This window comes from Perissodus microlepis, chromosome 10 (assembly GCF_051167445.1).
Source record: "Perissodus microlepis isolate ML-2025 ecotype Zambia chromosome 10, ASM5116744v1, whole genome shotgun sequence".
Classification (NCBI taxonomy): Eukaryota; Metazoa; Chordata; class Actinopteri; order Cichliformes; family Cichlidae; genus Perissodus; species Perissodus microlepis.
Genome location: NC_140470.1, coordinates 10,769,900 through 10,784,410, shown reverse-complemented (window position 1 = coordinate 10,784,410; position 14,511 = coordinate 10,769,900). Strand labels below are relative to the sequence as shown.

The following is a 14,511-nucleotide window of genomic DNA, read 5'->3' as shown; positions in this document are numbered from 1 at the left end:
AAACTACAACAGCTGCAATTTGCAGAAAACTGACAGGAGTCAAGCTTCACTTGACCAAATAGATTTTTTTGAAGACGTTCTGGAAAAAATGGAAATGTGACACCTCTGTAGGCTTTTCAGCCAAAACTAAACAGTTAGTGGAGAACGGCATTTTGCCTCAATACCAGGAAACCGCAGATTCCACTGTGGAGGCCGTATCTAGTTAACGAGACTGAAAGGGAGTTTTATGGAGACATTTCTCACAATAAGACAGGGGGAACCCCCCTTAAATAAACTCTCCTTCACACTATTAATCCAACCAGCGTCATTAGAGGTAACCACTACAAACCATACAATTGTGTGCAGAAGCTAGACAGCTAATTAAAATGAGTCATATGGTGGAAAATCTCCCCCCAAGAGGACACAGACGTCTCTCTTTGTGCATGGTCTATTTTACAGCCGTTCTCCTACCTGGACTTGCCCTTTGCCCATGATCTTGTCCACAATCTCATTGTCGTCTTTGTTCAGCATGCTTTTGTCGTAACATTTCTCGTAGCACAGGATCCGAAGGTACTGGGAGCCCTCCAACTCAATCTCAAACTCCTGTGCAGTGACACGGATGTAAACAAGGAGAACAATGAAGATGAAAACAGCACAGTTAAAAAAATAAGAAAAGAAAAAAAGATGTCTTTGCGACTGACTTCGTTCCACTGAGGCTCCGTGGTGTCCCTGAAGACTCGGGTCTTGGCCTTGCTGACAAAGTATCCAAATGAGTCTACTTCGAGAGTGCAGTATAGATCTGAAAGCACAGAGAGTAGACAGGTCGGTGAGATGAAACAACAACAGAGTATGACAGACAAAATCTGAAGCACTGGAGAACACTTAAAAAAAAGAAGATCAAACATATTGTAGATGTTTAAAAATGACTAAAACATGCTGTTACACATGTTTAACTGCCGCAGACGGGTGTTGGACAGATACATTTATCGTTCCCTGTGTGGAAATTTGATAGCAGCAGAAGATACTTGACATTTCAAAGCACCATATAAAAACAATCACATGAACATAAGACAAAGCACACAATATACAGACACTTTCCCTCTCCAAGCATCTTAGGGATGATTTTGGCCAGACCAGCTTCCAATGAAAGAGATGTGGATTCTTTTTGCACCGCGACTGATTGATTTACTGGAAAAGGTCAAATATATATAGCATCAATCCTCCAATGGAACTGCCTGATATTTAAATATACATTTTTGAGTCTTCAAAAAATAAATAAGCCATAATGATGTGTTAACATAATAACCAACAGCCAAAAATCCATTAAAAAACTCAACTTAGGACACAAGACTTGTCTTATGAAAAGAAAGAAAACAACTAAATATGAGGGAAGCTGTGAACAGTGAATGTTGGAATCACCATAAGAGCACAGCCAAAAGTGCAAACATGTATAAAAGTATCACTTCTAAAGACTGATTTCACAGATTTCTAACAAATGTGCAATTAAAAGGTGAAAAAAGCCCTCCAATTTGTCAATATGCTACCGTTTGACAGCAGACAGGCATCAATCTCCTCCCTGTGTACACAATCAGCACCAGCAGCCCCTCGCCACTCTTAACATCCTCATACCGCAGCAGTAACCCGCCCCCCTTCCCTCCTCTGGGATCAGCTCACACTCAGCTATTACACAGAGCAATTAAGTCTGTTAATGTGTTTCTTTAAATGCTCCTGAAACCATTCCTGCAGACTGTGCTACCAGCTGTCTGTAAAGCATCTCCACTACAGCCCCTATGTTGGACTTAACCCCTCGGGTTAACTTCCACTAGACAGCATGATGGATGGGTGAGTGGTTCGACCTTTCACCGGGACAGTCACTAAGATTAAGCAAGAGAGCTGAACGGCAGGGGAGTGGGTTTAATTACATATGCAATAAAATAAAAAATACATTAATTTAAGCAAAAAAAAAAAGTCAAAAGCAAAGTCATCATCACGATCACAAGATTTAAGAGCCTGACATGAGCCGGGTTATGAGAGGATACCAACCAGATCACCTGGATGAGCTGCGATTGGAGAAAACATGCACATGTATCTATAGGATAAAAAGGAGCGTACAGTATAAAGGAATGTCGTCCCATCTGGTTTTATTCCCCCTTTGTTTGTTTTCTCAGCATCCTAAAAGGTTTTGCCATAATCACTCCCAGTTAGGAAGAGATTAGCGGTGGTGGTACGAGGGAAGTTCAATGAAGGGGAATTCAGTGCGACCATCTGGGGGATATTTAAAAAAAACACGAAGCAGTTATTGCACGCTTCCGCTATGTACGGAAGCATAACAGCTCACGGCTGTCACTTCTGATTTGACATCTGGAAAAATCCTTAAACTACCTGTCACAGTCTGCTTCATTAAAGAGGCGGCAACATTCTGATGGTTGCAATGAGCGATTCAATCGGTTCTTTGTGTGCAACTCTAATGTGATTTAATCCTCTTCGTTTCATCTAGCCCTGGAGTAGAGAAGCGTATTCATAGTCCTGAGCAGCTCCCAGTTTTCTCTGGAAGTTGATTTCCTCTCCAGCTGAAATGGGTTTATGTGCCCAGACCTAAAATTCAAACAAGGCCATGGAGAGCATATTTTGAGAGGTCTTTGTGTCCTCACAGTGGATCCAAGAGGGCTTTGAGAAGTAGGACAGACTAAAAGAGGCCTGGAGTTTTCATTTTTCTGGCAGGTCGCCACCAGGCTCAGAGTATGAGGGGGATTTATTGGTCAGCATGGGGTCTCTGACCCCTAAATACAGGGTTAATGGATACCATCCTTTTCCATCTCAATTAGCTGTGGGCTGTAGCCCTTATGGGGCGCGTATGTTCTTATACAGCAGGCTAATCTTTGCCCGAGGCTGCGCCGAATGCTGGTTCAAACTGTTGGTTCACAGAATCAGGAGACGCGTGATAATCAGTTCAACTAACTAGTGTCTCAGCAGCTACAGATCGCAGTCACCAAAACCGCTGCTTCAGGACAAAATATTCTTCTCAGACTACAAAACATAATAAGCAGGGAAATGCCATAATTCAACTGTTTAAACAGAACCCAGAAGAAGAAAACTAATAAAAGCCTGACATAGAGCGACTGAGAATACATGCAGCCATGGCTGGATTGGATTACACAGAAATACAGTCTTGAGAACGTGTGAACACTTTCAGCAGTGGTTTGAATTTGAGCCTTACAGGAAAAACGTCGAAAAGCAAAAACGTCAAAACGAAACAAAAATTTAAAAAATGCCAAGTAGGTGCTTTAACTGTGCATTGACCATAAAATAAAATTTTAAAATGCACCTTTCTCTCATCTTCTAATGTGGATCTGTGCCCCCACCCTATGCAGAAAGTGCAGTTCTATAGGTGTGTATTGAGCTAACTGTTGCATCTTTTTGAAGGGAACGACATGCGAACACTCACACATACAAACAAATGAAAATAAAGCAAGAATAAAATGACATGACATGTTTTTTTCTTCTCATCTAGGTCAGTATTTCCATAGATTTTTTTTTCTATCTGAGTTTTTGGGAGATGCTCAACTCCCAGCTTTTCCCTCTGTGACCCAGTTTGACTAACTTTGCCCTGGGCTGCGCTTCCAAGCCCTTTCCCACTGGGGGAAGATTGTTGTGGCATAAATAACAGCTTCAGTAAAATCTTTGACTACATGCTTACTTGATTTTTTTGATTTAAAAAAAAAAAAGGAGGGGGAAAGAGAAAGCCTACTGTGGAGCATTCAGTGCCCACTTAACCTGACACAGTGAATAATGACTGCTGTTTCAGATCATTACACATTTCCATTCTAATATGAAAATAATCACCATTTGCAATAACAGAAACCACATGCGCACACACGATTATGCAAAAGAGGAAATTGCTGCAAAATCCTCGCACATTGAAATCTGAAATGCCAGAGACGATAAAGAAGAGTACCGACAACGCAACTGGAACCGCACTTAAGCTTTAACACAGGCTGGAACATTGCCACGCAAAACCTGTACACAAACCGAATCCCATCGTTAAGCTACATCTGGAGGGGGCTTTGTAATTTTCGTCATTTGTGGTATTGGAGGAAATTCTACAAGCAGAGGAATACAGTGTGTCTCAATGATCTCTGTATGCGTTTGAAACCCCAGAGAAACTGTGCCGATGCTGGACAGGTTTTAAAAACTAAACATGAATATTAAAAAAAGCTATAGGAAGCAATTGGCAAAGATGTACCGTCCTGATGTTAGTCAGACATATTCACTATAAAAGGGGTGTATTATATTACTAAGGGTTTATTTAATTTGAGCTATTATTTGATTTCTTTTGTTGAACTTTCAAATTAAATAAAACTGTTGTTGCTGAATTGATCACTTAACCTTTAGTGCAGTTAAGCTTTTTCTATAAAATGAACCCCGCTCCAGACTGATGGACGACAAGAAGAGAGGTGGATGAAATGATGCATCCATCATGCCTTCTTCTACTATGTAAGTCTGTGGGGGATGTATTTTGATGTGGGGTGCTTCGGTTGGTCAGGTCCAGCTTCACCTGGATATACTGCATGACCAGATTTTTTCATCTTTATCCTCTGACAGTACAGGAATATTTCAAGAACACAATACAAGTTTCATCGCGCTCAAATTGTGAAAGAGTGGTTAAGGAGACCTCATTTTCTCACATGCACTGGCCACCGCAGAGTCCAGACCTCAACCCCATTGAGATTTTTTGGGATGTATTATGTAAGACTTCATGTTCTCCCATCATCAATGCAAAACTCTGAATGGAAACAAACGTTGTGACATTGCCAAAGTTTATTAGGGACTCGAATGTTACAGGCGATCTGGGGAGATTTTGGAGCATGTGACTGTTTTTGTTTTGCAGGGCAGAGTATGATAGCAGACACTACACTTTCCTCATTCTTCTTTTTTCGACTGCTTCCTTTAGGGGTCACCACAGCGAATCATTTGCCTCCATCTCACCCTCTCCCTCCAAACGGCTCATTCCTTCTCTCCATCATATCAGTCACCTCCCTCCCTTTACTAGTCACAGTCCCTACATTTAAAGGTGTTTTTGTTTACATGGAGACTCAGAACCCACAGCAGTTCAAAACTAGACTTTTGGGGTAACCTATCAGAATTGAATTCCAATATAAGTATTAAAAGATCGGTATAACCATACTGACGAGATTGCCTAATCCTGAAATCACAGCAATAAACCTTACAAAATAAAATATGAATAATGAACACATGCCACTGGAAATACATCATCAGGTATAGTAGTTAAATTTACTTCAGTGACTCACACACACACACACACATATAAACAGTGACCACCCACCCATTTATCTACCACAAGTAAAAGGACTTAAACATGTGTAAACACATTAGAGGACCTGTACGAATGAATGAAATCAGATATAAGTTATGGATGGCTGAAGCTTCACTTTAACTCCAATAATTAAATCTGATAATTAATCATTTGACTCTTGTCCTCATTTAGAGCACTTGTCTGTGTAACAGTAGTGTTATATATCATTAAGGTCAGCACTTCTCTCACGGCATCCCCGTAAACCTCCCTTATCATAGTGTTCATCATCATCATCATGATGGTCCCAAACAAGTCCAGCACATCCTCCATGCCTCCATGGCTTGCATGCCCCACCCTGGGTCTGTACGCTCCACTGGAGATACTGACATCAAAACTGTATCAGTGAAACAACCAAAGTTGCTTCCACACACACACACACACACACACACACACACTCCATAAAGCCTTTAGCTCTCTGCGCTCCATTGAGGATCAAACAGGCTTTCAGGAGAGAGTGCTTTCCAATCCATTAACTGGGAAATTCTTGTGGGCCAGCACTGAAGGCTGTCATGGTAACTGAGGAAATCATTTCTCCATCTCTTCTCCTGATATTCGATATTTGAACTGGTGCTTGAGCAACACGGGGCACGGTGCTCAAGCACGGTGAGCACCAGCTGTCCACCGCTGACACATCTGAAACAGCCTTTGTGGAGGTTCAGCCAACGTCAAGCTCGGTAGATAACACACACGCATACACACGCACACAGCTATACAAAGAAACATTTGTGCAAGGTAAGGCAATAACATAGTGTGTGAACAAAGACGAGTGGTATTACAATTGCCAGCTGTCCACTTCTGAATGCTGCTGTTTGTGATTTTGACGTTGATCCTTTTCAATGTGCCTTCAGCATCTTTGTCACTTGTGATGTCTGCTTAACGAAAACAACCACAGGAATCCCACTTTGGCTTCAACACTTCCTCTGAGACAACCTCATTCTCTCACTCTCTCTCTTGATTTTTCCTTCCTTTGCATCTTGGCCATGTGATGATGGAAACTGTATGTGCCGGCTGTGATGATTGACTGGGTCATGTGTTTTGCTGGCAGACAAGTATATGCGCAGCCGCTATGTGTAAGCAGATGCTGAGCCAGAGTGTGCGCACAAGTGCAGTTAGAGGGAAAAAAAAAAAGAAGCTGTTTCTGGCAGACTTACTGGCTGACTGCTCGAATCCTTTGGCAGAGTGGACAATCACATGCAGAAAGCCGTACAGGCCAGGAGTCTCCTCATCTGGAAAACAAGCACACAGAGGAGTTAGAGCAGCACGGGTGCACATATGGGAGTCCGTGCACAAAAATCAGCAGGGTAATCAGAAGTCACTGCAAACTATAAAATGTATGATACTCTGGCTTCCTGCCATTATCTCTGCGATGATAATGTAAAGAAAAAAGATAAACGGTGAGAGAAAGAAACAAAGGAAAAGGAACTCGTCTCATGGAGCATGAGCTCTACCAGCAGGTTTCATTTCATTTCTGCTACATCTCGTACGTTTTTTTTTTCTGTACTGCCTGATCACTAAATGCTAATGATGATACTAGCTCTCTCTCTCTCTCTCTCTCTCTCTCTCTCTCGAGCTTACCCTATTTTGCACCTGTGTGCAGGCTGTTAGTCTTTATTATCACTGACAGCTATGGTATTATTTTCTATCTGTTGCAGACTCGTTTACTGGCACTGACACTAAACTTGCTTCTGTTGTTTCCAACAGCAGGACTTTAATGCTACATGTTCTTTCAGCTTTTTGTGAACGAGTCTCTTTCCCTTCGCTGGAAGCGGGTCAGCTCACGTGGCCATTTAGAGCACCTTTTCCCCTCTGTCGGCTCATGAATTAGTGGTATTCATCGAGGTAAAATGAACCGTTCAAATATGCGTGAAGTTTGAAAGTTCACTGTTAAAGCGTGTGTCGCCACATCCAGATCCATTCAAACTAAAATCGCTCAGTGGGGCAGATTAGTGGGAACCCTAGTGGGTTTTTGTATCCTTTCTTGGGTGGTCCGAACTGGAGATTACATTCTTATTGTTTTTAATCATTCATTTGAGTGGTTTGGTTCTCATTCCCTCCAGCAGTCAGTTATCAACATTTGAGAAGAGACAGATTAAACTTCACATGACTTCAGAAAAAAACAGAATAAAATGAAATCAGGGAAACGGCTGAGGAAACAACTATTGGAAGATCTGAAAGAAAATTAACCGTTATTACAGCCTTTTGTCAGATTGGCATCAGACCACACATTAGCAGTGCACAGACGTCTGTTATCGAAACTGAGCTGGCCTTCGAATAGAGATCGTGGGTGGACCTCTTTTTTTTTTTTTGGCCAGCCCATACACCCTTCTTTGTACCGCCGACAGAAACATGAAGAGGATACAGTCCTGCTTTGGTTGAGGCCTGTGAAGCCCGGCTGCTTCCTGGTAAATAAACTAGGGTGGAGGGCAGCAGGACTGCTGTGAGCTCCACTGTAGGCAGCTGAGAGGAGAGCAGTCAGCCCTCGGGGTTAACTGTGCGTGTGTGTTTTATATAACTAACAGGGGAGTTTCACAGAGAGTCGGTTCATAGGTTCAGCATCATAGCAGACCGACTGCCCTTTCTATCTATTATGCTCAATGGAAAACCATGAACTAATATGTGATAACTGATGATTATTCAATGGAGTCAAATGAAAGAGTGAGTATTTAAGTCATCCATCCTCTTAAGTATGAGAGACATTCCTCCACCAGCTGGTCTCCATTTAAACCCCTGCTGTGCACCCTGCATTACATGTCAGGATGAAGGTGTGTGTGTGTGTGTGTGTTTATTCTAGCTTCGTAATGAGGAGCAGGTCAAAAGTCTAAGACAACGCAGGAGTTGAAGTCTGATTTAAAACACAGGAATCTCAGTAAGCTCTCACAGAAAGCAGCAGGAAGATAACATGTAAGGAAAAGTCCACCAAAGCAGTGAGAAGAACTCGTTTAGGGAAAGCAAACAGAGTTAATTCTCTTATTAAAACCATGTCAAGTGGTGCAAATGCATTTTTAACAGTAATCTGTCTGTATGTCATGTTGTGTATCCATGTGTGGTGTTATGTACTGTCACGTCTGACTTACTTATCTGTTATTTTGACAGCCTGATGCCGTGTTAAATGTTAAATAAAAAAACAGAATCAGACATAAAGTTCAGTTGCACTCAAATAAAACACCTCGTTTGGGGGGGGTGGGGTAAAGCACACCAAAAAATATGCTACCACTTAAGTGTCACTTGTCATTCTGCTGACTACTTTGAAAATACAAAACTAAAATCCCTCTGAAAATGACTTTAAATCTATTGGACATCAAACACAGAGATTCTAATGCACAGAAAGGAAACGCGACACAAAAACATCAGGACAGCGGGCCTTTCAGTGTAAGAGCGTATCATCAAAAGTGTATTGTCTTTGTGTGTGAGAGACCCTCTTGCCATCTGAGCAGATCAGAGTAGATGGACCAGATGGCTTTAATGTCACCCCCCCTCCCCTCAGACTCTGAGAGTGGCTGCAATGAGGAGATCGGGAGGAAAAAACAAACATATAGAAGCTGCGAGCACGCCACCGACACACTGCGCGGCACTGACTGCTCCAAGCTAGATGAGAAACATATTGTAGCCTAAATTTATCTCCTGCAAGGCCCCCCTAACTTATTATGTGGCTTTTTAGTGCTCAGAGTGTAACAGGCACTTTTGTGTGAAGTTAAATTCAAAGCAGAGGGAAGAGGGAGAGGGAGACAAAAATGATCCTGCTCGTGTTTCTTACCGTCTTTGTTGCCGGTGACAGGAATGTTGTGGACCGTTCGGAGTTTGAAACAAGAGCTGGTCAATACTTGGAGCTCTACAGAACTTAACACGCATGACTGGAGGTCTGGAAGAAAAAGAAAGGAAATAAATATCATAAACATCATATAGGGAGGTGGGGGTCAAACCTTTATGTTTCTGTGGAGCAGTGTTTGAAAAGTGAACACAATCGTACCTTTCTTTTGGAGTTTCTGAATGCTTTCCCTCCACTCTGACCTCTCGTAGTCAGAGGATAGCAGGAACAGGTAGCTCTACACACACACAGTTAGCAATTACAACCAAAATAGCTGGAAAAAATCCTCACTAGCACACATCAATCGAAATGATGGGAAATGCTCTGATGCTGTTTTGGGGGATTCAAACTTTAAATCTGTAACAGCAAACTCTTTGAAAGTAAAATGTGTCCCTCTAGTGGTGAAACCTGCACAGTGCAGTGACACAAATGGAGCCAGTAACAGATTAAGAATGGGCAGAATACCTTTCCATGTTTGTTGTGGATGCGAAAGGGGATGGTGGGGGAGTGCAGGAGCAACCAGGACTCCTGCTCGTTCATCTTCTTCCTGAGACGCTCCACGCGGCTCTGACCCTTCGGCGCTTTCTGCACAAGGACACGGACAGGACTCATCTCAGGTCTCGACACATACAGAAGACGCTTATATTTTTAGATTCAGTGTGACTTACAAAATGAGGGTCGAGGTGCAAGGTGGGGGGTGGGTGATGGGGGGGAGATATGATCTGACTTTGAGGGCCCTTGCTCTAAGTTATAAGACTGATTTCCTTTTGTATCCATTTCATTGATCATTGGGTTTTACTGTGAGACTAAATATCTGGAGCTACTTCAGCTAGAATTGTATTTTTCCATTAACAAACAGAATGAAGCAGATGTAGCAGACGCCTGACATGATGGAAAAAAAGACAGTCACACTGAGTGTACAGTCAGCTTTATGGATCTCATTAAGTTATTTTAATGACAACGTGACTGACAGTTAAAACATCTTTATTTGTACGGCACAGTCATGTTTAGCCTACAAAAACAAAAAGCCTCCAACGCAGACAAGTCTCCGTCAGGGAGTTTCACAGAGACGTAACACCAAACTTCCACCTCCAAAGTGTCATATTCCAGTATTGGTTACCTAACAACACGGATTGGTAAATCTGAACAAGTTTAGTGGCTAAACAGGGTGTGAACGTATGAAGACGTCAGAAGCTGGTGCCCTTTTGTCCCTCAGTGTTTGTCGAGTTTAAATTTAACCAGAGCATGATAATCATAAGGCAGTGCACCAGTTACAGAGAACAAGAGAGTAACGCACAAAGAAGAAAAACATATGCAGTAAAATCTAGTTCCTCATTTAAACCAAGAGATTTGGTGGCCTGTCTTTGGTTAGGTTTCTATTGTCGCCTCTTCGTATGAAAAGCGGGGCGTGAAAGATTAAACTGCAGCTGATTAGTGGTTTCTGTTACATCTGCAAAGCGGTTGCAGTGATCACACTTGTAGGACCTCTTAGGTTTTAGACCCAACCCTGTCTGGTTGTGTTTGGTTGGAGGTGGCTACGTAAAATTCATTAGCTGTTCAAGTGAAGATCTTTCAATAACACCAGAATTTCTATTATTAATGAGTTGGATTTCTTTTGCTTCTCTTCTGTACGTCATGACAAAAATCAAACCACCCATCGTCTATATTTTTAACAACATACAAACTGAACTTTAAAGTGAGGACTACTCAGCGTTGCCTTATTGAAATCTTTCATATTTTCCAGCAAAGTGTATATAAGCTGCTTAAAGCAAGCCCCATACTGTGAGAGTCTTTATATATAATTCATGGAGCAGTTTCTTGACGTTATTGGAGGAAAACAAATTCATACACAGCCCCAACCCTCACCAGGAAGCGGTGAGTCAGAGCCTGCCTGGATACAATCAGCTTGATCTCTCCCAGCATTCGCCTCCTGCGACTCCACATACCAGCCGTGGTCACTCACTGTGCTCCGGGTGGGCGAGTTTTAACGCCATGAGAGGGGAATAACAGGAACTCTGCGCTCCTGAAGCCTTTAAACGCAGTTATGGCTGCGGGGGTGGATTACTGTGTACTTGTAACATCTTTTATTTCAACCTCGAAACGACAACTGAGCATTTCAGCATGTGCTAAACAAAACAGACTCATACCGTGGCACACACAAGTCACAGTTTAAATCTGGATCAGCACTTTTGCCACTCATACTCAAGGAAAAGGCAGCTGTCCTCAGTTTCAGGATGTTTATTATTCATACTTGGACTTGTTTTGCTGCTTGTATTCACTCACACAATAGTCACAATTCATTTAGTAAAGTCTGCGTAGGCCATAATAAAAAATGAAGTAAAGGGTCACAAAGCTTTGATATGACACCGAACTTCTGATTTACTTCTTATTTATTTTTATTTCTTAAATAAAAAGAATTTAGCTGATGATTAAAACTAAAAGAAGCTCCTTTTAAAATAACCAAGTTCTCCTAATTGTGTGGCTCTTGGCCTCAAATGTATTTGTTTTATGCATATGTTAGAATTTAAAGATGAACATCAAAAAGCTCCTGTTATTCATAACAGGACCAGCAACTTTTCTTACTCTAAAGCTGTCTAGAACTGGGCTCCAAACCCTGAATTTGCCCCTTTATTCTTTAATCCTGGATCATCTCAAAATTAAACCCAAGATGGCCGAATAAGCCATTGTAAGCCTCACGAATACATTGAATTGGGCTCCAAATGCCAGGAAAAAGGATTACCTTCTCTTTCTGTATCTCATTCTTTAAGACCGAGATCTTGATCTTGATCTCCTCAATCTCGTGCTCTGGCAGGACCTGGATGCTCGGGCAAGTGTCCGAGTCGTCCAGGGTTTGGAAAGTTAAGTCCGCTAGAGGGATGTACCACTTGCACTCATACTGCTGATGGCGACTGCAGGGAGAGGATGGGAGGATGCAAGAATGGAAATGGAAGAAATGAAACAGAATTAGTCAAAATATTAAAAAAAATATATTTTCTCTTTTTTAATCATGACTGAACTGAATGGACGCACAAAACCGAAGCAAACCGGTTTACAATTTGAAGCCACACTAACAAATGTTACACTTTTCTATTCAAACGTGTGCTCATTTGACCTCATTTCTTTATAGCAAAGTCACTCATTCAAAGTCACATTAATAAAAATGATGAATGCACAACATTATTTCCACATGGGCTGAGGACACTAATGTGCACCGTCTCTAATGAGATTTTAATTAACATTTCTGAGTGCTGCACAGTCGACTCATCGACGACATAATACCTTCATCAGACGGCTAGTTTAAGCAGCTTGACGTCACAATGAATCCACACTAAACAAGCATGTGTTAACACTACCAGCGTTCTACATATAAAACTTGTGCATTTATTTATACAATCAAATCAAGCAATCAAACTCAGTTTTAATGTTCTCATTTCTGTGATATTCTCCTCTGCACGTTGCACTTACACCACTACAACCACCTGAAAGGTGGAGCCACTGTGGACTGGGAGTGGTTCAATACTCTGGCTTCTCTGGCCTGCATGTTAAAATGTCCTTGAGCAAAACAGGGAACACGCGTAAAATGACAAATGAGATTTTACTGATCTCAGTGCAGCAGCTACTCGAAACACAGTTTATCTACTTTATTTACTGCACTCGTTTTTTTCAGGCGTGCACTTTAACTGGAACTTCAAAGATTTGTTCAGCCATGTCGACGAAGGACTCTTGCTTCGTGTTTAGTCTCATGTTCCCATTCAAAGCTTTCGCAGTGATGCAATCAGCTCCCACCAGAAGGACTTTGTCATTTCTTTATTAACGAAGTACATTAATTTTACATCCTCCCGCTGCAGATTATGGTCCCCTGATCTTCTGCCCCACCCACCCACTCCATTATCAAGCCCTTCTTGTTTACGCGCTCTTGGGTCTTTCGGGAAGTCCTTTTATGTTACAGACCACCGATTTGTTTCTGTTCTAATCAGACTCTGACACAGACTTAGAGAAACACAAAGAAAAGGGGGTGGAGCTAGGTTTGATACATGACTGAGAAGGAAATGAATGAATTACCATATCAAATCATGTGGTTCTTTAATGCCAGACAGCAAAGGTGGTGCATATATAAAGAAATGATGAATTATCCAAGGTGCAGAACGTGCAGCGGGCAATCGTAAATCTGACTCATTCTAAAATAATAATAATAATCCTCAGTGACTAAAGTCAAGGTGATTGAGTTTCTGGATGGTTGCTCTGTTCTGTGTGTAAGCGCGTAGGCTGTAGGCAGCACACTGAGATAACAACCCAGATCATATAATAGCCCCATTTACAGGTTTGGTAGTTATGGCAACACTATGTGTTCCTCCAAGTGAAGGGCGGCTGCAATTGACACAGAGAAACGGCGAATGTCAACCAAAGCAGGCACCAATCAGACGAAGGGGAGGCGAGTCGGTGCTGTAAGCGTGACCCTCGATCTACTGACATGTGTCAAAGATTGACACGCAGCAGCGCACACAAACACAAACATGAGCGATCTTTTTCTGTCACCTCTCTTTACTTTAACCCGTGCTCAGCTTGCACCCTGAAACACAACACCTTCAGTTTTTTTACTTACACCTTTTGTCTTCTTTTTTAAAATGTTTTTATTATTCACACATTTAGCATAACTCTGTCCTGCGTGTAGATCTGCTACTCTGCTGCACTGCTCAAAACAATACAGACAAAAATGCCTGCGAGTCTTTCTCTTTGTTACTGACGCTTCAAACACCACTGTGTTAGCCACAGCTGGAATCAGAGAGGGAGAGCGTCTTTCCGAAGTGATCCTTTCTGTTGCACGCCGGGTTTGATGAGCTGATGTGGAAGGAAAACTGCACGACACACGGGCAGAAACACAGAGAGGACGAAAAAGCGTGGATATTTAAAGAGGCAGAACCCAGTTCAACAAGCTTTATGAGCCTTAAGCTAAATAATAAAATGCATTGTTATGAAGCAGATAAATGTTTATGTTAACACTGGCATTTCTATCAATTTATAAAATGTAGCTTATTTAACGTAGCTTAACATCCTAAACTGTGCAAGGTGGACAGAGTGAAGTGACACCGTGAAATTTATATGTAAAAACATCGCTGACGCCCTCCATTTAGAGGCTTGTGCTCTTCAATGGAAATTTTTGAAATAGCACACGTTTTATCCAGACTGAGTCTCATCATTTAGAAGTTGTTGAGCTGACTCGCTCAGAGTTTTGGAACTTTAGATCAGTGGCTGGGTGATTTTGAATTATTTCCCTTCACTACATCTGTGCACATTTGAAGATTTAATGAAAGTACGTTGCTGTGACAGGAAGCAAATGAAAGAAAGAGGCCAT

The 14,511-nt window shown here is 41.8% G+C and overlaps 1 protein-coding gene across 3 annotated transcripts in view; it reads right to left on the bottom strand.

Annotated features, from left to right (window-relative positions):
- abr (ABR activator of RhoGEF and GTPase) overlaps nt 1–14,511 on the bottom strand; it is a 120,770-nt gene that overhangs the window by 35,945 nt on the left and 70,314 nt on the right. For all 3 annotated transcript variants that reach the window (XM_084941889.1, XM_084941890.1, XM_084941891.1), the window contains exons 10-16: nt 11,899–12,067; nt 9,624–9,743; nt 9,321–9,396; nt 9,108–9,212; nt 6,505–6,579; nt 681–778; nt 451–582 (exon numbers count right to left, since the gene is read on the bottom strand). In XM_084941889.1, coding sequence (XP_084798015.1) covers nt 451–582; nt 681–778; nt 6,505–6,579; nt 9,108–9,212; nt 9,321–9,396; nt 9,624–9,743; nt 11,899–12,067 — 775 coding nt within the window. The remainder of the gene's footprint in view (nt 1–450; nt 583–680; nt 779–6,504; nt 6,580–9,107; nt 9,213–9,320; nt 9,397–9,623; nt 9,744–11,898; nt 12,068–14,511) is intronic.